At 44.1% G+C, this 24924-nt stretch overlaps 1 protein-coding gene across 1 annotated transcript in view; it reads left to right on the top strand.

The window, feature by feature from the left end:
* The window catches only part of FAAH2 (fatty acid amide hydrolase 2), a 164219-nt gene that overhangs the window by 106856 nt on the left and 32439 nt on the right, over positions 1-24924 (top strand). Inside the window, exon 8 of the mRNA XM_040405501.1 lies at positions 19364-19463. Within this exon, the coding sequence (XP_040261435.1) occupies positions 19364-19463 (100 nt within the window). The remainder of the gene's footprint in view (positions 1-19363; positions 19464-24924) is intronic.

Below are 24924 nucleotides of genomic sequence, written 5' to 3'. Positions count from 1 at the left end.
GGTGACCTTCAGGCACCCAGGACCAACTTTATCAGGGTGTGCTCTGTGAAAAGCCCTCAGCAGCCGACTGGCATTCACATCAGTCGCCGGGACCCACATTCTCTCCTCCGGACTGTAACCCTTCCAATGAACGCGGTATTGAAGGGAACCCCAAAGGACATGAGTCAATAACTTTGGAAATTTGAAACTCCAGATTCCCATCAACCATGACAGGGGGAGGTGGCAAGGAAGATGGTAAGGCAGGTTCCACATAACTCTTTAACAAAGATTTATGGAAGACATTATGGATCTTCCAAGCCTGCGGAAGTTCAAGGTGAAAAGAAACCGGATTAATAATGGCAGAGATCTTGTATGGACTAATAAATTTTGGACCTAACTTCCAGGATGGCACCTTCAACTTAATGTTCTTAGTGGACAACCACACCAAATTACCCACATTCAGGTCCGGACCAGACACACGTTTCTTGTCAGCCATACGTTTATACCTATCGCCCATCTTTTTTAAAATGATTACAATTTTCTGCCAGATAGATGACAAGGAAGAAGCAAATCTCTCCTCATCAGGAATACCAGAGGAATTATTCCCAGAGAACGTACCAAACTGAGGGTGAAACCCATATGCACCAAAAAATGTTGACTTATCAGTGGACTCCTAATGACTGTTATTCAAAGCAAATTCGGCCAACGACAAAAATGAGGACCACTCCTCCTGATTCTCACGACAAAACACCTCAAATACAGTACAGACCAAAAGTTTGGACACACCTTCTCATTCAAAGAGTTTTCTTTATTTTCATGACTATGAAAATTGTAGATTCACACTGAAGGCATCAAAACTATGAATTAACACATGTGGAATTATATACATAACAAACAAGTGTGAAACAACGGAAAATATGTCTCATTCTAGGTTCTTCAAAGTAGCCACCTTTTGCTTTGATTACTCCTTTGCACACTCTTGGCATTCTCTTGATGAGCTTCAAGAGGTAGTCCCCTGAAATGTTTTTCACTTCACAGGTGTGCCCTGTCAGGTTTAATAAGTGGGATTTCTTGCCCTATAAATGGGGTTGGGACCATCAGTTGCGTTGAGGAGAAGTCAGGTGGATACACAGCTGATAGTCCTACAGAATAGACTGTTAGAATTTGTATTATGGCAAGAAAAAAGCAGCTAAGTAAAGAAAAACGAGTGGCCATCATTACTTTAAGAAATGAAGGTCAGTCAGTCAGCCGAAAAATTGGGAAAACTTTGAAAGTAAGGGCTATTTGACCATGAAGGAGAGTGATGGGGTGTTGCGCCAGATGACCTGGCCTCCACAGTCACCGGACCTGAACCCAATCGAGATGGTTTGGGGTGAGCTGGACCGCAGAGTGAAGGCAAAAGGGCCAACAAGTGCTAAGCATCTCTGGGAACTCCTTCAAGACTGTTGGAAGACCATTTCAGGGGACCTCTTGAAGCTCATCAAGAGAATGCCAAGAGTGTGCAAAGCAGTAATCAAAGCAAAAGGTGGCTACTTTGAAGAACCTAGAATATGACATATCTTCAGTTGCTTCACACTTGTTTGTTATGTATATAATTCCACATGTGTTAATTCATAGTTTTGATGCCTTCATAGTCATGAAAATAAAGAAAACTCTTTGAATGAGAAGGTGTGTCCAAACTTTTGGTCTGTACTGTATGTCTCCAGATTCTGGTTAGTGCGTTCAGTTTATCAGTTTGACTAAGGGTGAAAATCCAAAGAGAAGGACAAATGAATCCCCAGGCAAGTACAGAAAGCCTTCCAGAATCTGGAAACAAATTGAGTCCCTCTATCAGACAACACATCAGAGGGAATGCCGTGTAATTTCACAATATTATCAACAAATGTCCGAGCCAGAGTTTTGGCATTGGGTAAACCAGAAAATGGAATAAAGTGCGCCATCTTACTGATGCGGTCGATCACCGTCATCCCAGAAGAACTGGGCAAATCGGTGATAAAGTCCATGGACAAATGCGTCCAGGGACTGGATGGGATGGACAAAGGAAGAAGAGATCCTGAGGGCCGAGTATGAGTCACCTTGGCACGTGCACAGGTGTCACAAGCTGCCACATAGCCCTCAACACTCTTACATAAACTCGGCCACCAGAATCTCAGAGAAATCGGATCAACAGTGGATCTGCTCCTAGGGTGTCCAGCAAGGACAGTATCATGATGTTCCTTAAACACCTTGTGACGAAGCTCAGAAGGAACAAACAACTTCCCTGGGAGACAGGAATCAGGTGCCTCTCCCTGAACTTCTAACACTTCCGCCTCCAGTTCAGGATAGAGGGCGGATACAACCACCCCATCAGCCAAAATCGGACCAGGATCCTCAGTATCACCCCCACCAGGGAAGCTACGCGACAAGGCATCCGCCTTGACATTCTTGACCCCAGGGCGAAAAGTGACAATGAAATTAAATCTGGTAAAAAACAAAGACCATCTGGCCTGCCTTGGGTTCAAACGTTTAGCCGACTCCAGGTAGGCCAGATTTTTATGATCGGTAAATACAGTAATGGGATGAATCGCTCCTTCTAACCAATGACGCCATTCCTCAAAGGCCAACTTAATGGCCAGCAGCTTTCTATTGCAAACATCATAATTTCTCTCAGCAGAAGAGAGTTTAAAAAAGAAAAAAAAAAGAACAAGGGCGCTATTTGCCAGGAGAAGGACCCTGCGACAGAGCTGCACCAACTCCCACTTCTGATGCGTCCACCTCAACAATAAATGGCTGAGACACATCAGGCTGCACCAAAATGGGAGCAGAAGAAAAACATTTCTTTTATAGTGGAAAAAGCATGTAACGCCTCTTCCAACCAGACAGAGAAATCCACCCCTTTTAGTCGTGTCAGTCAGATGTTTGGCAACAGTGGAATAATTCAAGATACATTTTCTGTAGTAATTGGTAAACCCCCAAAACCTCATAAGCGCTTTCTGATTCTCGGGCAGATCCCATTCCAAGACCGCACTGACTTTTTCGGGATCCATGCGAAAGCCCAAAGCGGAAAGCAGGTAACCCAGAAAAGGAATCTCTTGAACAGCAAACAGACATTTTTCAATCTTGGCATATAACTTATTCTCCCGGAGGATCAGCAAGACTTGTCTCAAATGATCCTGATGACTCTTAATGTTGGGCGAATAAATCAATATGTCATCCAGGTATAGGACAACAAACCTTCCCACCAAATTAGGAAAAATCTAATTGATGAAATGTTGAAATACTGCCGGGGCATTGGTCAAACCAAAAGGCATGACCAAGTTCTCATAATGACCCTCTGGGGTATTAAACGCAGTCTTCCATTCATCCCCTTCCTTGATCCTGACCAGATTATATGCCCTTATTAGGTCTAATTTAGAAAACACCTTAGCTCCAACAATCTGGTTGAACAAATCTGGGATCAGGGGAAGGGGATAAGTATCACGGATAGTGATGAGATTCAACTCTCCGAAATCTAGACACTGTCTCAATGTCCCATCTTTTTCAGAAAGATTTTTGAGAATTAACACATTAACAAAATGACCATCTTTACCACAAATAAAACAGAGTCTCTTTCTAGCCCTGAAGTTCTTATCACCAGGGTCTGGAGAGACCTGTCCCAATTGCATAGGTTCATCTCCAAATATGGGCTCAGGTGTCTCAGTACCCAGAGTGTCAGAAGGGACCGACCTCCCTTCAGGTAATACGTCCCGAGAGAACAGAGTCTTGCACCTTTCCCTCAGACGTCTATCAATTTGCACCGCAAGAGACATGGCAGCTTCTAATGAAACAGGATTTTCATGGAGTGCTAGGGCATCTTTTAGTCTCAGAAAGCCCCTGACAGAACTGACTCCGGAGGGCAGGGTCATTCCACTCAGAATCAGTTGCCCATCTCCTGAATTCAGAGCAGTAGGACTCAGCAGACCGATTTCCCTGATGCAAGCCGCGCAACATAGATTCAGACAGAAAAACTCGATCTGTGCCGTCATAAATAAGTCTCAGGGCTCTCTATCCACTGACCGGAGGGATTGGGATCTGGTCGGCAAAGAAAAGGTCCAGGATTGAGCGTCACCTTTCAATAAAGAAATAAGGATCCCCACCTTTTGACACTCGTCACCAGAGGAGTGAGGGCGTAAGCGAAAATAAAGTTTACATGACTCCCTGAACCGAACGAAGTTGTCACTTCCTCCGGCAAATCGGTCCGGGGTGGCGATCTTAGGTTCAGAGCAGGTCTGGACTCCACTGGCAGAGACAGATGCCTGACACCTTGCAACAGTTTCACGGAGGTCTGCTACCTCCAGTAACAAGCCCTGCATGTGATCCACCAGTGCAGAGACAGGATCCATGACAACACAGAGCAGGGGAAACAGTAACGGTATTCGGCGGTTGATAATGTCACAGGTAGTGCAGGGAAGGAAAGACAACCAAAGGGAACAACAACAAAACTACAGACTAGGCCCCAAGCCTAGGGAATAAAGAGGTCACCTCCTAGCAAACCCTGACTCTCTACCTAAGCTGCTAACCACATGTGCAAGTCTCAAAGGTAGAAATACACATGCACGGGAACGTAAGACTGCTGACACACTGCACCAAACCCTCAGCTTAGGGAACAGGGAAAGAGGCAACCATCTCCTTCCACCCTGAAGGAGCCAGTGTCTCCCTGAGGCCTAGTCAGGACAGACACAACAAGAAAAGGGAAAGGACTTGGCTAGAGAAGCAACTGGAACAGGAGAATCACCACACAAGCAGAGCACTCCTCAGAATAACTATTAGCCGCAGGGAAATCAGTGAAAGGCGGAACATATAAAGGGGCCACCTGACTGATAATGAGCAACACCTGCGAAGGGGTAGAAACCTGTCAGCAACAATGAAAACAATAGAGATCTGTCAGATCGACTCCTGAGTCTTCCGTCTATCTGAACCTCTAAGATCTCTCCTAGAGGCGGCGGTGACACCAGGAGGCAGAGTAATGTTAGTTCCCATAGATGCAAATGCTAGAGCACTATTTATTGACCATTATATTTTGCAGGAAATTTTTGCTGTAATGATGCTGACCTGTCGAGCTACTGTATAAAAGGATTTGTTCGGATTGGTTGAAGATTTATTTTTCCTTTTGAGCAACACTGTGTACATTTTTGATCAGATGGTCTTTCTCCTTCAAAATGTTTTCCTTGTGGGGGGTTTAATGTTACCTTCATTAATATTAACTATATCATTTATAAGTGACATTCTTTCTATTGTGGCCCTAGATTCATTTATTTCTAGTCCTTTACGTCGGGCCAGTCTCTGTAATTGTGCATGTCGCAAACATTGTAATTGTCGTTCTTCTGGTGTAAGACTTGCTGTCCTAGCTTTTTCTCTTTCAGCATATCTCTTACATTTATGTCTTTCTCTTATATCATTTATCCTCTCCTGTGTGGCTATTGATAGATGTGTTAGAATATGCGTCACTGGCACTGACTGATGGTGCTAGCACTGTGACTGGTGGCTGACACTGACTGGTGGTGCTGAGACTGCTGCTGTGGCTGACACTGTTGACTGTGGCTAGCAGTCGACTGGCACTGACTGGTGGCTGAGACTGCTGGCACTGTGACTGATGTCTGAGACGGCTGGCACTGACTGGTGGCTGAGACTGCTGGCACTGTGACTGATGTCTGAGACGGCTGACACTGACTGGTGGTGCTGATACTGTGGCTGTGGCTGACACTGTTGACTGCGGCTAATTGCTGAGACGGCTGACACTGACTGGTGGCTGAGACGGCTGACACTGACTGGTGGCTGAGACGGCTGGCACTGACTGATGGTGCTCAGACTGCAGCTAATGGCTTAGACGGCTGGCACTGACTGGTGGCTGAGACTGCTGGCACTGTGACTGATGTCTGAGACGGCTGACACTGACTGGTGGCTGAGACGGCTGACACTGACTGGTGGCTGAGACGGCTGGCACTGACTGGTGGTGCTCAGACTGCGGCTAATGCCTGAGACGGCTGGCACTGACTGATGGTGCTGAGACTACTGTGACTGGTGGCATGACTGATGGCTGAAACGACTGACACTGACTGGTGGCTGTGGCTTGTGGCATTGACTGGTGGCTGAGACTGCTGGCACTGTGACTGGTGGTGCTGAGCCGGCTGGCACTGTGACTGGTGGTGCTGAGCCGGCTGGCACTGACTGGTGGCTGAGACGGCTGGCACTGACTGGTGGCTGAGACGGCTGGCACTGACTGGTGGCTGGGACTGCGGGCACTGACTGGTGGCTGGGACTGCGGGCACTGTGACTGGTGGCTGGGACTGCGGGCACTGTGACTGGTGGCTGGGACTGCGGGCACTGTGACTGGCTTAAACGACTGACACTGACTGGTGGCTGAGACTGCGGGCACTGCGACTGGTGGCAATCACTGATGGCTGAGATGGCTGGCACTGACTGGTGGTGCTGAGACTGCTGGCACTGCGACTGGTGGCAATCACTGATGGCAGCAGCAGCTGCTCTATCTGTGTCTGACAGGACTGTAATGGCGGCGCTCAAATTGACACAGCACACCATAATAATGGTGCACTGCTGTGGGCGGTCCGAGCGGTGTGTGGTGTGCCGTGTTTATTGGCCGCTGCAATTGTGGGTGGTACCGGTTTGCAGGACAACTCTGTTGCTGTGGGCGGTTCAGGAGGCCTGAGGGGCGCCGTGTTTTTATTGGCCGCAAACATGCTGATGTGGGCGGTCCAGGCGGCCGGCGCTATTGTGGGCGGTACCTGCGGCGTGTGGAGCGGCTTGGATGTTGCCTCGCTGTTGAGACCTGAGGTGCTCCATGTTTGTATTGGCCGGCAGCACTAATGCGGAACCTGCATTCTCAAGATCAGCTATAAGGGGCACAGACCCCTGGGATTATGAAGTTGAAAAAATACATATGAAGTTGAAAAAAAAAAAAATTATAATATTAATATGCTTCCCAACATCTCCATCTCTTTCATTAAAAGGAGGTCATCCAGGAAGGACAGAAAAAAACACAATAGGAGATTCTAAGTGAAGGAGTGATATAGGGTCTGCAACTAATTGATTAATTCACATCTCCTGTCCTATGTTTCAGGAGGACTAGAAATCCCTGTGGGTGCTGCTGCTGAAGGACGACAAGGAAAGCCGCTATTGCACCATAGTTTTTTTTTTTATTATTACCCTCTGTTTACCATACAGAAAACTTGCATTAAGAATGTCATCATATTGTAAGAGACATGATTATTTTATCTTTCAATCACAATGTAATCTTTAGATTTTTTTGCAGCCGTAGATTTTTGAATTTTTTTTTTCCCGAGGAGATGTGAAAAATCCATTTTTAATGAGGTGAGAAGACTATTTATTAAAAAGTTTATTTTTTTGTCCCCCAATAGAACTTGAAGCTATGAGTGCTTTTGTAATGCTTGGAATACAGTAAAAGTCATGTAATTATGGAAATTACATATGCTGCAAAATGGAAGCAAAATATTCCACGTCTGTTTATTCATTATCAAGTATGAGCATCACATGCAGAAATACCTGTGCTTACATGCCTTGGCACACTATCAATGAGGTTATTAAGGGTTGTCTGAGGAGTGTTCTGCCACGATAAATGCACTTGATCACGCAAATCATCAAGATCTGCTGCTGGCAGCTCCCTTTGCAATTGCCGACCAATGACGTCCCAGATGTGCTCAATGAGAGACAAGTCCGGAGATGTTGCATGACATGGTATAAGATTTAGGTCAGGCAGTCTATTCAAGTGGCCTGGTGTTGTCCTGTTAAAAAATGGGTGCTGTTACTCTTTGGAGAAATTGCTATACCACTGGTTCCACAACCAAATCAATCTAATGTTTACCTGTTAGTGCACTTGAGATGAAGACTGGGGAAGTCCAGCTACTGTACATTATGCCACCCCACACCATAATCCTGGGAGTAGGACCAGTATGACGCTCACTTGTGAAGGCCTCTTCATATCACGTGCTACTTCCTTGATTTGCATAACCTTATGACTTGTTTTTCTTGGTGTTGCAATTTCAATGTTGAGGAGTGTTTTACACTGGCAGACTATAATACTTTGGAATACTCCACGCTTGTGACATGATCTAATAAGCAAATATTGATCACAGACTTGGGAGTCTTTGCTACAAGCCAGCCATACCCATCAGCACCTTGTATATTACAGCCATTGGAGAGAATTCTTAAAGGTCATTGATAAAGACGCTATCTCCTGAAGCTGACATCGATCTCTAACATTCTACAAGCGATCTTGGCGGGGTAGGTGAAAACTGGGCCGACTTCTGTCAGTTACAGGCTCTACAGTAGGGACGGGCTGCACCTTAATGGAGAGGGTGCAACTGCTCTGCGGGAAAAAAATGGTTAGATGGCTTGAGAAGCTTATAAACTAGGATCTGGGGGGGTCATACTAATAAGGGGGTAGATAGAGATTGGTATATAGGAGGGGACAGTGAAGATTTAGTGGGGGCTGGGTTTAGTGAGGAAAGTAGGGAGAAGACTGGGCAGAACTGTATACCAATAAAAAATAGAGCTGCTGGTAACAAGAACCTGTTACATCCAAAAATCAACCAAGGTAACAAAAAAAAATCATGGATATTCACTTTACAGGTAATAGTAATTTTAAATGTATTTTCACAATTGCCAGAAGTCTAGCTAGCAAAATGGGGGAGCTGGAGGCTATGGTGCTAGAAGATCACATAGATGCAGTTGGTGTGGCTGAGACGTGGTTTGACTTTTCGCATGACTGGGCTGTTATTAAGGGTTTTACACTATTTAGCAAAGACAGGGTTGATAGAAAGAGCGGTGGCATGTGCCTGTTTGTGAGGAGTGATCTGAAGACAAGTGTTAAAGATGCAATTGTGGGTGCGGATCGTTAGAATGTTGAAACGTTATGGGTGGAAGTTCAAAGGGATAGAAACACTGAAAAAATACTTGGTGTAATCTATAGACCCCCTAACATCACAGATTAGATTACAAACGCAACTGCATAACCAAATAGAGTGGGCTGCACAGGCTGGTCCAGTGGTTGTAACGGAACTCCTAGCACCCCAACCGGGTACCTCCGTCGATATGTGCTCCTAGTGCTTCCAGAGGACTCCAAGCACTCCACTTGACACCGTACGCACTGCAGACCCCACAAACCGCCGCAGCTTGGTTGGGGTCTCACCGTCCTCCACCCACACTGGACCCAAGACTGGGCTTCAGCTTCCAGTGGGTGACCCTCTCCTACATCCGGAGAGCAGGAACCATGAACAAGCTCTTACAAGAGCTTATACTCAGGGGAGTATTGTGATATAGCAATCCCAAAGAGTGTAGTTATCGCATTCCCCAAACATGAGCCAAAACTTCATGAAGGTATAAAAGCAACCACTTTATTCTAACACACAAGCATTTTATACACATCTTCCAACAAGGCCACCACCCACAGGGTTTTGTAAAAACAGCCAATCACATGCATTTACAGTATTCAAACCTCCCCAGCAATTGTACACAAAATCCCCTTCCCTCTGTCTGTAACGCAATAAACAAAATACAATGAGCATTGTCTGAGACGCAATCCACAAAATACAATTACCAAACGTAATGGACTAACTTGAACCCTGGTCTAATTCGTTCGGGTGAGAGTTCAAGTTAGTCCAAGTCCTTTGTGAACAAATGAGGCCTGGCTGATGAGAGGGCCCATAATCCTGGGGCAAGAGGCTAGTAGCCAGGCCCCTCCAAAACCCAGTGGCGAGGTTGGTTTCGCCACAGTGGTCATAATGGGAGATTTTAACTTCACAGACATTCTGCCTCAACCGCAAAGGGGAGAAAATTCCTCAACTTTCTGCAGGACAACTTTATGGGCCAGTTTATAGAAGCTCCCACTCTAGGGGCAATGCTCTGTTGGATCTGGTAATTTCTAATGATGCAGAGCTTGTTGGAAACGTTACTGTTCGAGAAACACTAGGTAATAGTGACCACAATATAATATTCCCTACACTATAAGAATCAAACTGTCAGGAAGAGCAAAAACACTAGCAAAAAAGGCAAATTTCCCTGGGTTTAAGGCAGCATTTCAGGGCATAAACTGGGAGCAGCTACTGTCACATAATAATACTGAGGATAAATGGGAGAGCTTTAAATCCACATTGAGTAATTGCACAAAAAAATGTATTCTTTTAGGTAACAAGTATAAACGGCTAAAATTAAACCCCCCTTGGCTTACAGCTACTGTAAAAAGGGCATTTAAAAAATACAAATCTGAGGGGTCAGATGTAGCCTTTGAAGTTTACAAAGGGCTTAACAAAATCTGTAAAAAGGAAATAAAATTAGCAAAAATACAAAACGAACAGCAGGTGGCAAAAGAGCGCAAAACAAATCCCCAAAAAGTATTTAAATATATAAATGCTAAAAAAAAAACAAGGTCTAAGCAGGTAGGTCCCCTAAATAATGGTAAAGGGAGGGTTGTGGCGAAACTAACCTCACCACTGGGTTTTGGAGGGGCCTGTTTGCCAGCCTCTTGCCTCAGGACTATGGCCCATATACTAACTTTGAAGGAGAAGACAGACCGGCCGCACAGCCTAAATCTGTGGAACTGTTTTGGGCAGGAAAGCCATGCTTGCGGTCGGCCAAATGGGACTTCCATGGAATTCGGGAACACCTGCTCGGACTGGGTGATTTTTGGATATTTTGTTCACCCAGATCAGAGCTATCAATGGATGTATAAATTATGGGGATAAGTGGGGTTTTGAGGTGTTTTCTGTGTTTTGGGGAAAAATGTGTGTTTTCTGCCTGTGAGTGATTAAGTTAGCCCATTATGTTTAGTAATTGTATCACAGGCAGAGCCCATTGTGTTTTGGTAATTTTATTTTGTTGATTGCCTCAAAGACAATGCCTATTCTGTTATTGAGTGCGTCACAGGCAATGCCATTGTGTTTATTAATTGTGTCCCAGACCATGCCAGTGTGTTTGTTAATTGCGTCACAGGCAATGCCATTTGTGTTTAAACTGTAAAACTGTAAGGATTGGCTGCTATGTTATGTCCTCAGTTCCCAACCAGGTCCACGGGGGTGGTACCCTTGTTGGAAAATGTGTATATAAGTCAATGCTTGTGTGTTCAATAAAGAGCTGTTCCTGTTCCTTGTTCCTGTGGTGGTAGTGCTTGGAGTCCTCGGGAAGCACTAGGAGCATCCATCAACGGAGGTACCCTGTCAGATCCGTTACAGGGGTTAGTCACTGAAGATAAGAAAAAGGCAGAGTTACCAATTATTTTTTTTTAGCTCTATATACAACAAAGAGAACGGAGCTGATATCTGTGGTGCTGGGGCAGTAATATACTCAATTGGCTAACTGTAGATATTGTCCAAGCTAAGTTAAATAAGGTAAATGTGAGCAAGGCTCTGGTCCAGATGGATTCCACCCAAGAGTTCTTAAAGAGCTCAGTTCAATCATTGATGTGCCCCTGTTTATAATTTTTAAAGATTCTTTAGGTACTGGTACAGCGCCAATTCACTGGTGCAAGGCAAATGTGGTACCCATATTCAAAAAAGGATGTAGGTCCTCTACAGGTAATTATAGGCCAGTTAGTTTAACTTTTTTTGTGGGAAAAATGTTTGAAGGACTCTTAAGGACTATATACAGGAGTATGTGACTGTAAATAATATAAGTGATAACCAACATGGGTTTAGGAAGGACAGAAGTTGTCAGACTAATCTGATTTATTTTTATGAGGAGGCCTGGACAGAGGGGCGGTTGTGGATGTAGCGTACTGTCCCTCATAGATGTTTAATAGGTAAAGTAAGGTCTATTGCATCGGTACTCAACTGGCGGTTGCCAGCTGTCCGGACCCCTGCCTGCAGTGGCGTGCTAAGGGAGGGGGGGGCTGGCGGTATGCTCTGGTGCTGGCTCTCAGGGGGTGCTAGAGTCCAGAAGCAATGAGCGCTTCCATCAATACAGATGGAAGTTCTGTATTGATGGAACGCTCCTCCCCTTCTTCAGGCCAGCGGCGCTCTGAATGGTGAACCAGGAAGACTTCTCCCTGCTCCACCATTCACACTGCAGGCACAGATCGTGCTGCCAGCCAGTGTGGGCGGAGCCTTCAGCCCAGAAATTTGCATGAGCTACGCCCACACAGTGCTACAGAGTGATCTGTGTCTGCAGGGCAGAGAGGACTGTGAGTTCAGGAATGGGACAAGGTGAGTAGTTACTGATTTTTTTTTTTTTTTTTTACACAGAGGGGGCACAATGGGCATTTCTACTCTGGAGGGGGCACAGTGCAGAGAGGGCATTACTATAAGGGGGCACAGAGGGCATTATTACTGTGAAGAGGGCACAATGGACATTACTAGCACAGAGGGCATTACTACTATTAAGGGGCACAATGGGGATTTCTACTATGGAGAAGGCACAGAGGGCATTACTGCTATTAAGGGGCGCAATTGTCATTATTACTGTGAAGGGGGTACAATGAGCATTACTACTGTGAAGCAAACACAATTGGGAATTTTACTATGAAGGGGGCACAATGGGGATTATTACTATAATGGGGATTATTACTGTGAAGGGGCACAATGGGGATTATTACTATGAAGGGGGCACAATGGGGATTATTACTGTAAGTGGGCATTGCAACTGTGAAGGGGCACATAGAGGGCATAACTACTATGAGGGGGCACAATGAGTGCATAACTACAGTGAAGGAGGCACAATGATGGTATAAGTACTTTAAGGGGGCACAATGTAGGCATAACTACTGTTAGGGGGCACACATCTGTACAAATCTAATGTGAAGGGCGTACAATGAGGGAAATACTACTGTGAGGAGGTACGTTTTTTTAGTTTTTTTTTTATAATGGGGGGCTGCCATAACTGTGTGTGTGGGGGGGGATATATAAGGTGGCATAATCCTTTGAAGGAGAATATCTAAGTGGGGGGGCCACTAAAGGGGACATAACTCTGGGGGGCACTTAACTGTGGGCGGGGGGGAGACATCTAACCAGGCATAAATAGGTGGGGGGCCACCTAAGGTAGATAACTGTGATGGGGCACTAAAAGGGGCATCACTTTGTGGGCCATCTAAAGGGTTATAATTTATGAGGGGGCATCACTGTTTGGGGGGGGCCACCTAAAGGGGCATGACTATGTGTGGAGGCACTGGAGATGGCAGCACTGTGGCGACATAACTTTGTAGGAAGGCATCTAAAGGTGTGTAACTCTGTGTTGGGTCCACTAAAGGGGGCATAACTGTGTGTGGGGGGCCATCTAGGGGGCATAACTGGTAGGGGAGCTGGGCATAGATCTGTGAGGAGGACCACCAAAGGGTGCATTATTATTAGGCGGGCATCAATGGTGGGGCCATCTAAAGGGGCAGAATCTATGAGGGGGGGCATCATTGTGTGTGGGGCTACTTAAAGGAGCATCATACTATGTGGGGAGAACTTAAGGGGGCAACACTGTGTGCGGGTCACTTAACGGGGCATCATACTGTGTGAAGTCTACTTAAGGGTACATCACTGTGGGGGACATTTAAGGGCCATCACTTTGTGAGGGGAGCATTTAATGGTACATTATACTGTGTGAGGGGGGCATGTAGAGAACATCACTTGGTTCTGGGGGCTTTTAAGTGTGGCTCATTCTGTTTGAGGGGCAGCTAAGGAATTATCCTACTGTAAGGGGACACTTAGGATATTCATACTCTGTGGGGAGGAACTAAGGAGTATCATAATGTGTGGGGGCACCAAGGGATCACACTGCTGTGAAGGTGCACTTAGGGGTGTCATACTCTGTGGAGCACTAAAGAGATATTATACTGAGGGCCATTAAAGGGGCATCATTATTGTTAGAGGGCAATGAAAGGATATTCTTACTGTTTGGTCGCCAGAAAGGAGATTAGGTGGGCTTGGAGGTGTGGATTATTGTAAAAAAATAAAATAAAATTGGCAGCGCTACATACCAATGTTGTTGTCCCTCCTTATATATTTTTTTTGTTTTGCAGCTCAGACCTTCATCCTAAAGCAAACTCGGGTATGTGTACCTTTACAAAAAGTACTTGAGTACCCCTGGTCTATAGGCTTGGAAAGTATAGTTTGTAATTGGATTGAAAACTGGTTGAAGGACCATGTCCAGAGAGTTGTGGTCAATGATTCCTATTCAGAATGGTCCCGGGTTATAAGTGGTGTACCCCAAGGTTCAGTGCTGGATCCTCTATTATTTAATGTATTTATTAATGAGATCGAGGATGGGATTAATAGCACCATTTCTATTTTTGCAGATGACACTAAGTTGTGTAGTACTGTGCAGTCTATGGAAGATGTCCATAAACTACAAGCTGACTTGAACACTGAGTGATTGGGCAACAACTTGGCAAATAAGGTTCAATGTGGATAAATGTAAAGTTATGCATCTTGGTAGTAATAATCTCAGTGCATCATTTGTCTTAGGAGATGTAACACTGGGAGAGTCACTTATAGAGAAGGATTTGGGTGTCCTTGTAGATGGTAGATTAACCACCTCCCGTCTGCCCATTGACTATAAACGTCCAGGAGGTGGATCTCTATTTCTGATAGCACGTTTTAAAACGTCCTGCAGCTTTCCCTCCTGTGCTCTGCCCCTGTAGATAGAAACTCTATGACTAAGCTCCCTCCTGACAGCCAAGAACATGGAGCTTTACCATGAGACCTTTTTTGCTGGTCTCCAGGCTTTTGATCGCTCTGACAAGCAGTCAGAGCGATCACAAATGCATCTACCATCTCCCTCTTATTACTGCCAGTCAGAGAGGGAGATCGGTATTTAAAGTAGGCATCGCGATCGTAATTCTTAACTGTAAGCCCTGGAGACCAATCAGCATGGTCTCCAAGGCATGTGAGCGCTGTAATTTCCAGTTACAGCGCTCTGAAATGCTTGTACCGTCTCCCTCTCTGTAGCGCTGGCAGGAGAGGGAGATCGGTACATTCACACTCCAGCAGCGATCCCCCAGCAGCTGTTTACACTGGAGACAAATCAGCAGCATTGTCTCCAGAGCATGTGTTGTGAGCTCTGTAATCTGCAGTTACAGAGCTCAGTGAGGCTTGTACTGTCTCCCTCTCATTAGTGCTAGCAGGAGAGAGAGATCGGAACATTTACACTCACCCAGCAGCTGTTTTCACTGGAGTCTAATCAGCACGATCTCCAGGACATGTGACTGTCTGAGCCGGGTGAGTGCAGGAGCTGTGAGGTCTTTCAGAGACCTCGATCAGCCCTGCACTGAGGCTGTACAGCAAAGTATACTGCTATACAGCCTCTCTGGGGGGTGCATTTCTCCTGTAACTGGGGCTACTATGTCAGCCCCAGTTACAGGAGAAATCAACAGTGAAAAGAAAAAAAGTGAAGTTAAATGTCCCCCAGAGGTCTTGTATGACCTTATGGGGGACGCAAAGTGTAAAATAAAAAAAATTTAAATAAAATGTTAAAAATAAAATAAAAAGTAAATTAAGTTTTCACATGTAAAAAAAAAAATTCCCCAAGTAAGGAATAAAAAAATAATAAAAAAATAGAAAAAATAAAATAAAATAGACATATTTGGTATTGCCGCGTCCGTGACGGTCGGCTCTATAAATATATCACATAATAGACCCAGTCCAATAATCACCATAAAAAATAAAAATAAATAACTGTCAAAAAAAGCCATTTTTGTCACCTTACATCACAAAAAGTGCAACACCAAGTGATCAAAAAGGCGTATGTCCCACAAAATGGTACCAATAAAACCGTCACCTCAACCCGCAAAAAATGAGCCCCTACATAAGAAAATCTCTCAAAAAATAAAAAAACTATAGCTCTTAGAACATGGAGACACTAAAACATCATTTTTTTGGTTTAAAAAATGCTATAATTGTGTTAAAGTGAAATAAATAAAAAAAAGTATACATATTAGGTATCGCCACGTCCGTAACAATCTGCTCTATAAAAATGTCGCTTGACTGAACCCCTCAAGTGAACGCTTTAAATATAAATAAATAAAAACTGTGCTAAAACAACCAATTTTTTGGTCACCTTGCCCCATAAAGTGTTATAATTAATGATCAAAAAATCATATGTACCCAAAAATAGTACCAATAAAACTGGCACCTTATTACCTAGTTTCCAAAATGGGGTCACTTTTTGGGAGTTTCTACTGTAAGGGTGCATCAGGGGGGCTTCAAATGGGACATGGCATCTAAAAGCCATGTGGAGTTCCTTTTCTTCTGCGCCCTGCCATGTGCCCATACAGCAGTTTATGACCACATGTGGGGTGTTTCTGTAAACTGCAGAATCTGGGTAGTAAATATTGAGTTTTGTTTGGCTGTTAACCATCGATGTGTTAAAGAAGAAATTGGATTAAAATGGAAAATCTTCCAAAAAAGTGAAGTTTAAAAATTTGATCTCTATTTTCCTTTAATTCTTGTGGAACGCCTAAAGGGTTAACAAAGTTTGTAAAATCGGTTTTAAGTAACTTGAGGGGTGTAGTTTCTACAATGGGGTCATTTATGGGGGTATCCACTATGTAGGCCCCACAAAGTGACTTCAGACCTGAACTGGTCCTTAAAAAGTGGGTTTTGGCAATTTTCTTAAAAATGTGAAGAATTGCTTCTAAAGTTCTAAGCCTTCTAACGTCCTAAAAAAATAAAATGACATTTCCAAAATGATGCCAACATAAAGTAGACATATGGGGAATGTTAAGTAATAAATATTTTATGAGGTATTACTTTCTGTTTAAAAAGCAGAGGAATTGAAATTTAGAAAATTGCAAATTTTTCAAAATTTTTGGTAAATTTGGGATTTTTTCATAAATAAAGGTGAAATATATTGACTCAAATTTATGACTATCATGAAGTACAATGTGTCACGAGAAAACAATCTCTGAATGACTTGGATAAGTTAAGGCGTTCCAAAGTTATTACCACATAAAGTGAGATAGGTCAGTTTTGCAAAATTAGGCCTGGTCAGGAAGGGGGCAAATGGCCCAGATGGCAAGTGGTTAAGTAACAGCATACAATGTCAGTCAGCTGCTTCTAAGGCCACCAGGATATTGTCATGCATTAAACGATGCATGGACTCGCGGGGCAGGGATGTAATATTACCACCTTACAAAGCGTTGGTGCGGCCTCATCTGAAATATGCAGATGCGTCAAAACTTCTTTACTGTAAGAACTGTGAATTTTCTGGAATAGACTTCCTCAGGACGTGGTCACAGCAGGAACAATGGACAGTTTTAAAAAGGGTTTAGATGAATTCTTAAAAGTAAATTACATTAGTGCTTATGAAAACGTGTAGAAATCTGAGTTTCACTTCCTTCTGGGATTCGCATCCCCATTTATCCCTTGGTTGAATTTGATGGACTTGCTGTATTTTTCGCCCTATAAGACGCACCTAGGTTTTTGAGGAGGAAAAAAAATAAAAAATGTTAAACCAAAATGTGTGCTTTTGGTGGTTTTTGAACTAATGGTGGTCTTTGCATGACACTATTATGGGGGATCTGTGGATGACGCACTGTCATGTGTCGGATCGGTGGATGGCACTGTTATAGGGGATCGGTAGATGGCACTGTTATGGGGAGGGGCATCTGTGGATGGCACTGTTATGGGGAGGGGCATCTGTGGATGGCACTGCTATGGGGTGGGGGATCTGTGGATGGCACTGCTATGGGGTGGGGATCTGTGGATGGCACTGTTATGGGGTGGGGGATCTATGGATGGTACTGTTATGGGGTGGGGGATCTATAAATGGTACTGTTATGGGGTGGGGGATCTATGGATGGCACTGTTATGGGGTGGGGAATCTGTGGATGACACTGCTATATAGGTGTCCTCCACAGATCCCCCTCATAAGTGTCCCCCAATACACCAGCCCGCCGCAGTATTTATAAATATTAATCCTTAACCTGTTAATAAGTTTAATTAAAGCTGCGCTCTCCCCTGTATCAGTACTGTTTTTACTAACAAGCTTCCATAGCAGGCAGAGCGGACGGCAGCAGTAACGTCGCGCACCTGCTCCGCCTGCAAAGTGGGAGGAGCAGGCGCACAACGTCAGTGAGTGACGTTACTGCTGCCGTCCGCTCTGCCTGCTATGGAAGCTTGTTAGTAAGTACAGTACTGATACAGGGGAGAGCACAGCTTTAATTAAACTTATTAACAGGTTAAGGATTAATGTTTAGAAATACTGCGGTGAGCGGCGGGGCACGGTGTTAGAGTACAGTGACTGCATCGGGCCCCTCCTCTCTCCCCGCTGTAAAATGGAAGCATTGGGGGGGGGGGCGTCTTATGGGGCGAAAAATACGGTATGGTTTTTTTTCAACCATATTAACTATGTAACCCTAATTTATCCAACGGTATTGGCATTCGTTATTTTTCCTTATCCCGGTATACTTTTCCACCCCTTTTCTTTTTCTTCTTCTCTGGAGACCTATCCACAGAGGGATTTATTCCCCTAAAGGTCCATTCACTTGCTACATATTACAGCCATTGCCATGCTTCTGTATATTACAGCTGGCTGAGCCTGCATCATCAGCAGGACAAGTATGCTTATCCCAATGCAGCACCTGTCTGATGCCAAGGATGAGTATACTTGTTTTGCGTTGTCAACAGTTTAACGTCTCGATACTTTTGAACTGCATGTTATACTGTTACAATATGTCTTCTATATTTCTTTTGAATAAAAAAAATGGTCCTTTTGAGTCCTTTTATTTTTGTACAAATCGCACACTATGCTGCATAATTTGCAGAGCAAAAATCAATTATATTCTTTACATAATACATGATAGTCAGCTTTGGGAAAAGATTTCCTGATCTTACAGGATTGAATCTCATCCTATTTGCATCAAAGCATAATGTTTTGTAAAAAAACAAAACAAAAAAAAACATATTTACATATAACAAATGAATATTCTAACTACAGCAAGCGATAAAGATGACCTGTCACCACATTGAAAAATGTGAACAAGTTATATGGACTGAATAGTTCCGCTTCCCTGAGCATGCTCTTGTTTATTTTATCTACCTTAGCCCCATTACCCCTGGTTTTGGGATGCCTTTACAAAATTACAGGCACCTAATATGTAAATTTCAAGTGATTTGACATGGAGGTAGCAACCATTTTGCATCGTATGTTTCTTTGCAGTTCTGATGAAGTCCAGTCATCATGGACAATGTCAGAGCAACCTGCTGGATCATGATAATGCGAGATATAGCAAATCTCACAAGACCACGCTGTATACTAACTTCATCCTAGACATCTTCTTATTCAGGATCCTCTGTGTGGTGACGGCAGCAAAGTCTCACTCAGTATGTAATACTATGTAATATACTGTACTGCAGTGGATAAGAAGTTTGTATTCATTCCTTTTTAATTGTACATTTATTTTTTTCTACATCAGAGTTTTACAGATTTGATGGCAAATGGGAGTTCTCTGTGGCCAAGTTTGGAACTTCTAAAATGGATATTTGGTCTATCGAAGCATACATTGCCAGCAATTGGTAAGAACAAATACATTTACATTCCTACTCCACTTTTGAATGCTGTTGCACAAATTCATGAATCTGTTACTGTGCAGGGCTGTTCCATCATTACAAACATAGAGAATATAGGGTCTCATTTATCAAGATTTTACCTGCTCACCGTCACAAATGCAGCTGTGAGCAGGAGTAATTACAGCTATGCCACCCGTTCACTTCAATGGGATGGCTTCTTTCTATTCGAATGAATGGGGCGGCATAGTTGTAATTACACCTGCTCACCACTGCAGATGCGACAGCAAGGAGATAAACAATGAAGAGTCTCTTTAAACAGCTTAACTGCACCCCTGCCGATCTGATATTGATGACCTATCTTAAAGGGGTTATCCGAGTTATGGGAAAAAAAATAAAACCTAACAAAATTAATCAGGATATACATATACATTAGTCAAGCTTGATTTTTTGAAAAAAGAACGATCCTTACACCTTTTCCAGGTTCTGTTATTGCTGTGTTTACATGCAGCAGTAACAACAATGACTCATCTCTCCCTCATGAATATTTGTGGGAGGGGTTGATCTGTTATATTTGTGGGAGGGGTTGAGCTATTAGCCGCAGTTAGAAAGTTGGAGGTAGCCGCGGCACAAGTGAGGATCGCGCATGCGCGATCAACTCACAGCCGCACGGACTGTAATGCAGAGAGGTGGGGGCGTGGCCAAGGCTGATGACATTCCGTCGACATGGCTTAGTCACTCCGACAAGCAGAGAGCTCCATGTCAACGGAACGTCACAGCTGATGACGTGGGCGGTCACATGACTGTTTAGTGTAGCAGAGAAACGGCACAAGATAGGTACAGTAAGTGATTTAGGAAAACTAAGGTATAGGAGAAATAAAGCCATAAAGATAAGGTTAAGTTAACTCGGATAACCCCTTTAAGGATAGGTCATCAATATAAAAAAAAAAGCAGACAACCCCTTTTAAGCTGCCCATACACATTCAATTGCAGTCGGTCTAATGATTGTTCCACCGATGGCTATCGCTTCTCTCTTCCCCATACACATACATGTTCAGCTTGGCCAAACATACAAGAGATGCAGTGACCATCTGTCTGTTTCAGAGCTCCACACAGTAGAATAGGTCATTAGTATCTGATTGGTGAGGGTCCGACACACTGGACCCAGTCGATCGGCTGTTTAACAAGGCATCAGTGCTTGCAGTAGCACCGTTGGCTTCTCGCAGTTTTGCCTAGGCCATGTGACGTCATGTTTATTGGTCACTTGGACTAGACGCAGCTCAGCCCCATTGAAGTAAATGGGGCTGAACTGCGATAACAAATACTGCCACTAAAATATGTACGGCACTGTGGTTGATGATCAGAGGGATGGCCAGGTTGCTACTGTGAGCATCTTTGCCTGCTCAAACAGCTGATTGGTGGGGATGTCGGACCCCCATCGATCAAATACTGAAGACGTATCCTGATAGTATCACTGCCCGTCTGGATGCCATCTCCCCTCCAGCTATTAAAGGGTTGCAGTTGCCTCTACCCCTGCAGTTCCCGTACCTGCAAGCCCAGATTTGTTTCACTGGCGTGCCACATCATCTGCCACAACGTTATAGTGGAGATCCTAAGACTTGTCATAGCTTCCTGAATAAGTCCTTGAACCACTTTGAGTTGCACGGTCAGAAGTGTCCTACTGAGTGGCCCAAGGTCGCCTTTATTGCATCCCGGCTGTCTGATCATGCCCTTTCTTGAGAAAATCCTAAGGTCCAGAGACCATTAACCTGCAGCCTATCCTGGCTACCGTCTGGTTGGTCTTTGAATAGCCTGGCCGTACTTCCTCTTGCTTCAGCTCTGCTGTGTCTACGTCAAGGTTCTCGGACTATGGGACAGTATGCCATACAGTTCCGTACCCTGGCTGCAGAACTTGCATGGAACAATAAGGCTCAACTGGCGGTGTTCTGGGAGGGCCTTCCTGACTAGATTAGGGATGAATTAGATGGTGTTGATTGTCCATCCGCTTGAATGACCTGATCTCCTTGGCTACAAGAATTGCTATTCGGGGACTGTTCAAAAGAACACCAGAAGACCACCTCGCCTGGCTCCAGCCTTCCAGAGGCTGGTCCTTCATCTAGTATCCACCCCAAGTAGAGCTCCCCATACCCCCCCCCCCCCCCTCCCTTCCCGGGAAATTATAGGCCGGTAAGTTTAACATCTGTTGTGGGTAAACTGTTTGAAGGTTTTCTAAGAGATGCTATCTTGGAGGATCTCAATGAAAACAAGAAAATAACATCATATCAGCATGGCTTCATGAGGGATCGGTCATATCAAACTAATTTAATCAGTTTCTATGAGGAGATAAGTTCTAGACTTGATAGTGGTGAATCAATGGATGTCGTATATCTGGACTTCTCCAAAGCATTTGACACTGTACCACATAAAAGGTTAGTATATAAAATGAGAATGGTTTGCACAGTAAAATATAAATTTTTGCAGATGACACTAAACTGTGTAAAGTAATTAACACCGAAGAGGACAGTATACTGCTACAGATGGATTTGGATAGATTAGAGGCTTGGCCAGAGAAGTGGCAGATGGGGTTTAACACTGAGAAATGTAAGGTTATGCACATGGGAAGGAATAATGCAAATCACCCGTACATACTAAATGGTAAAACACTCGGTAACACTGACATGGAAAAGGACCTAGGAATTTTAATAAACAGCAAACTAAGCAGTAAAAACCAGGCCAAGGCCAGTAAGATAATGGGTTGCATCAAAAGGGGAATAGATGCCCGTGATGAGAACATAGTCCTACCACTTTACAAATCACTAGTCAGACCACACATGGAGTACTGTGTACAATTCTGGGCTCCTGTGAAAAAGGCAGACATAGCAGAGCTGGAGAGGGTTCAGAGGAGAGCAACTAAAGTAATAACTGGAATGGGGCAACTACAGTACCCTGAAAGATTATCAAAATTAGGGTTATTCACTTTAGAAAAAAGACTACTGAGGGGAGATCTAATTACTGTGTATAAATATATCAGGGGACAGTACAGAGATCTCTCCCATCATCTATTTATCCCCAGGACTGTGACGAGGGGACACCCTCTACATCTGGAGGAAAGAAGGTTTGTACACAAACATAGAAAAGGATTCTTTACGGTAAGAGCAGTGAGACTATGGAATGCTCTGCCTGAGGAGGTGGTGATGGCGAGTACAATAAAAGAATTCAAGAGGGGCTTGGATGAATTTCTGGAGTGTAATAATATTACAGGCTATAGCTACTAGAGGGGTAGTTGATCCAGGGAGTTATTCTAATTGCCTGATTGGAGTCGGGAAGGAATTTTTCCCCCTTAAGTGGGGAAAATTGGCTTCTACCTCACTTTTTTTTTTTTTTTTTTTTTGCCTTCCTCTGGATCAACTTGCAGGATAACAGGCCGAACTGGATGGACAAATGTTTTTTTTCCGGCCTTATATACTATGTTATTATGATTGTCTGACCAGGAACGTCAACTCCGCAAAGCAAAGAACCTGTGCCTATACAGTGGTGGCAAGGCACACTTCGTGATTAATTGTCCACAGAAGCCAGAAAACGCCAATGTCTAGGACCAGTAGGAGAGGTGGTCCTAGACAAGGAGACGTCCTCTCCAAATCTTTCAGTTCCGGTGACTCTCTCTCACAAGGAAGTTACTCTATCTGTGCCTGCATTCTTGGACTCTGGGTCAGCTGGTAACTTCATTCAGCAGGCTCTAGTCCATCAGTACAGGCTCCCCACCTTCCGCCTGGAAAGGCCTCTGTCAGTGACTTCAGTAAATAGGTTGCTACTTCCCAAATCTGTGATCTTTGTCACTATGTCCCTTTAGTTGCAAATATGGGTTTTGCATTCAGAGATGATATCCTTCTATGTGCTGCCTGCTTCTGTGAATCTCATCCTTGATCTTTCCTGGCTGCATCAGCACACTCCAGTCCTGGACTGGCACTCTGATGAGATACTATTTTGGGGAACCTCCTGTCAGTCCACCTGCTTATCGGAAGTCTGAGCTGCTTCCATGTCTCCAGTACCCGAAAACCTGCCTCAGCTTCCCCTGCAGTAAGCAAGCCTCGCAGATGTCTTCAGCAAGGAGGCTGAGACCCTGCCTCCTTAACGTTCTTATGATACTCTCTACCGCTAATTTACGAACTCTTTGACAGGATCCAGCTAACTAAGTTCTTCACAAAACCAGACCTTATCCTTATTCGAGAGGGCGAACAGTGGAAGACCTCTTTCAACTACCGTGACTGTCACTAAGAGTATCTTGTTATGCCCTTCCATCTGTGCAATGCTCCTGTGGTATTCCAGGAGTTCGTTAATAACATCTTCCAGATCTGCTCTGTCTGCGTGAAGAATATTCTGATCTATTCCCTAGATTTGACTTCTCACCGAACGCATGTGTAGTGAGTATTACAGCGATTATGGGGGAATCGTTTATATGACAAGGAAGAGAAATGCATCTTTGAGAAATCATCTCTACCAGTTCAGGGGTACACAATCTCTGACACTGGTTTACAGAAGGATACAGAGAAGTTGAATGCAGTGTTCAAGTGGCCCCGCCCACACGGTCTTCGTGCCATACAGTGGTTTCTGAGTTTTTCTAATTTTTATCGCCAGTTCCAAATTTTTTTATCCCTCACAGCCCCAATCTCTGAGCTTACCATGTGTTATCTGTCTCTCCAAATATAAAATAAATATGTATGAAAAATATAAACTGATTTGGGTATCCTCTCCAAATATAGTGTATGTGTTATTTGGAATAAAGAACACATAAAAGGTGATTACTTACAAAAATAGGTTAGGAAAAGTCTTAGTCCTTTTATCCATGTGTGAATATGAATGTCCTTAAAGTATCATTGTTGAAGGTCAGGAATCCTCTTCTCAAGGCTCCATGTGTCTTCATCTTCTTCAGCAACAACCCCCCCAACAGACGTGAGAGTGAGAAGACCACTCCTTGTCTGTCCCTGTCAGTCATTTATACCATAGATACAGGTGTGTCTTACTAATGTATGTGCTTCTACATTGTCATATATGAGACATCAAATATAGGTCTTGATGTCCTCATACAGACCTTCCATTGCCAAGTGTATTACTATAGATGGTGTCAGCGTGTAGTGTAATACATCCTTTATATTTAATACCAATTAATATTATCTCACATATTATTTAACACCATGAAAGCGCAGAACGCCCTATCCTGGACTCCTAAGGCGGAAGCTGCCTTTATCCAATTAAAAAGATCCTTTGCATCCATGGAGGTGGATGCTTCCTCCATAGGAGCTGGTGCAGGCTTGTTACAAAAAAAAATTCCAAATGGTTTTTCTCCAAGCTCTTCAGCCCTGCTGAAAATAACTACTATATTGGAGACAGAAAACTTCTGGCCCTGGAGGAGTGGCGGTATTTGTGGAACGTGCCGAACATCCAGTCTGAATTTTCACCGACCACAAGAATC

This window comes from Bufo bufo, chromosome 8 (assembly GCF_905171765.1).
Source record: "Bufo bufo chromosome 8, aBufBuf1.1, whole genome shotgun sequence".
Taxonomy (NCBI): Eukaryota; Metazoa; Chordata; class Amphibia; order Anura; family Bufonidae; genus Bufo; species Bufo bufo.
Note: the sequence above shows the minus strand (reverse complement) of the source record. Positions and strands in the feature narration are given on the sequence as shown.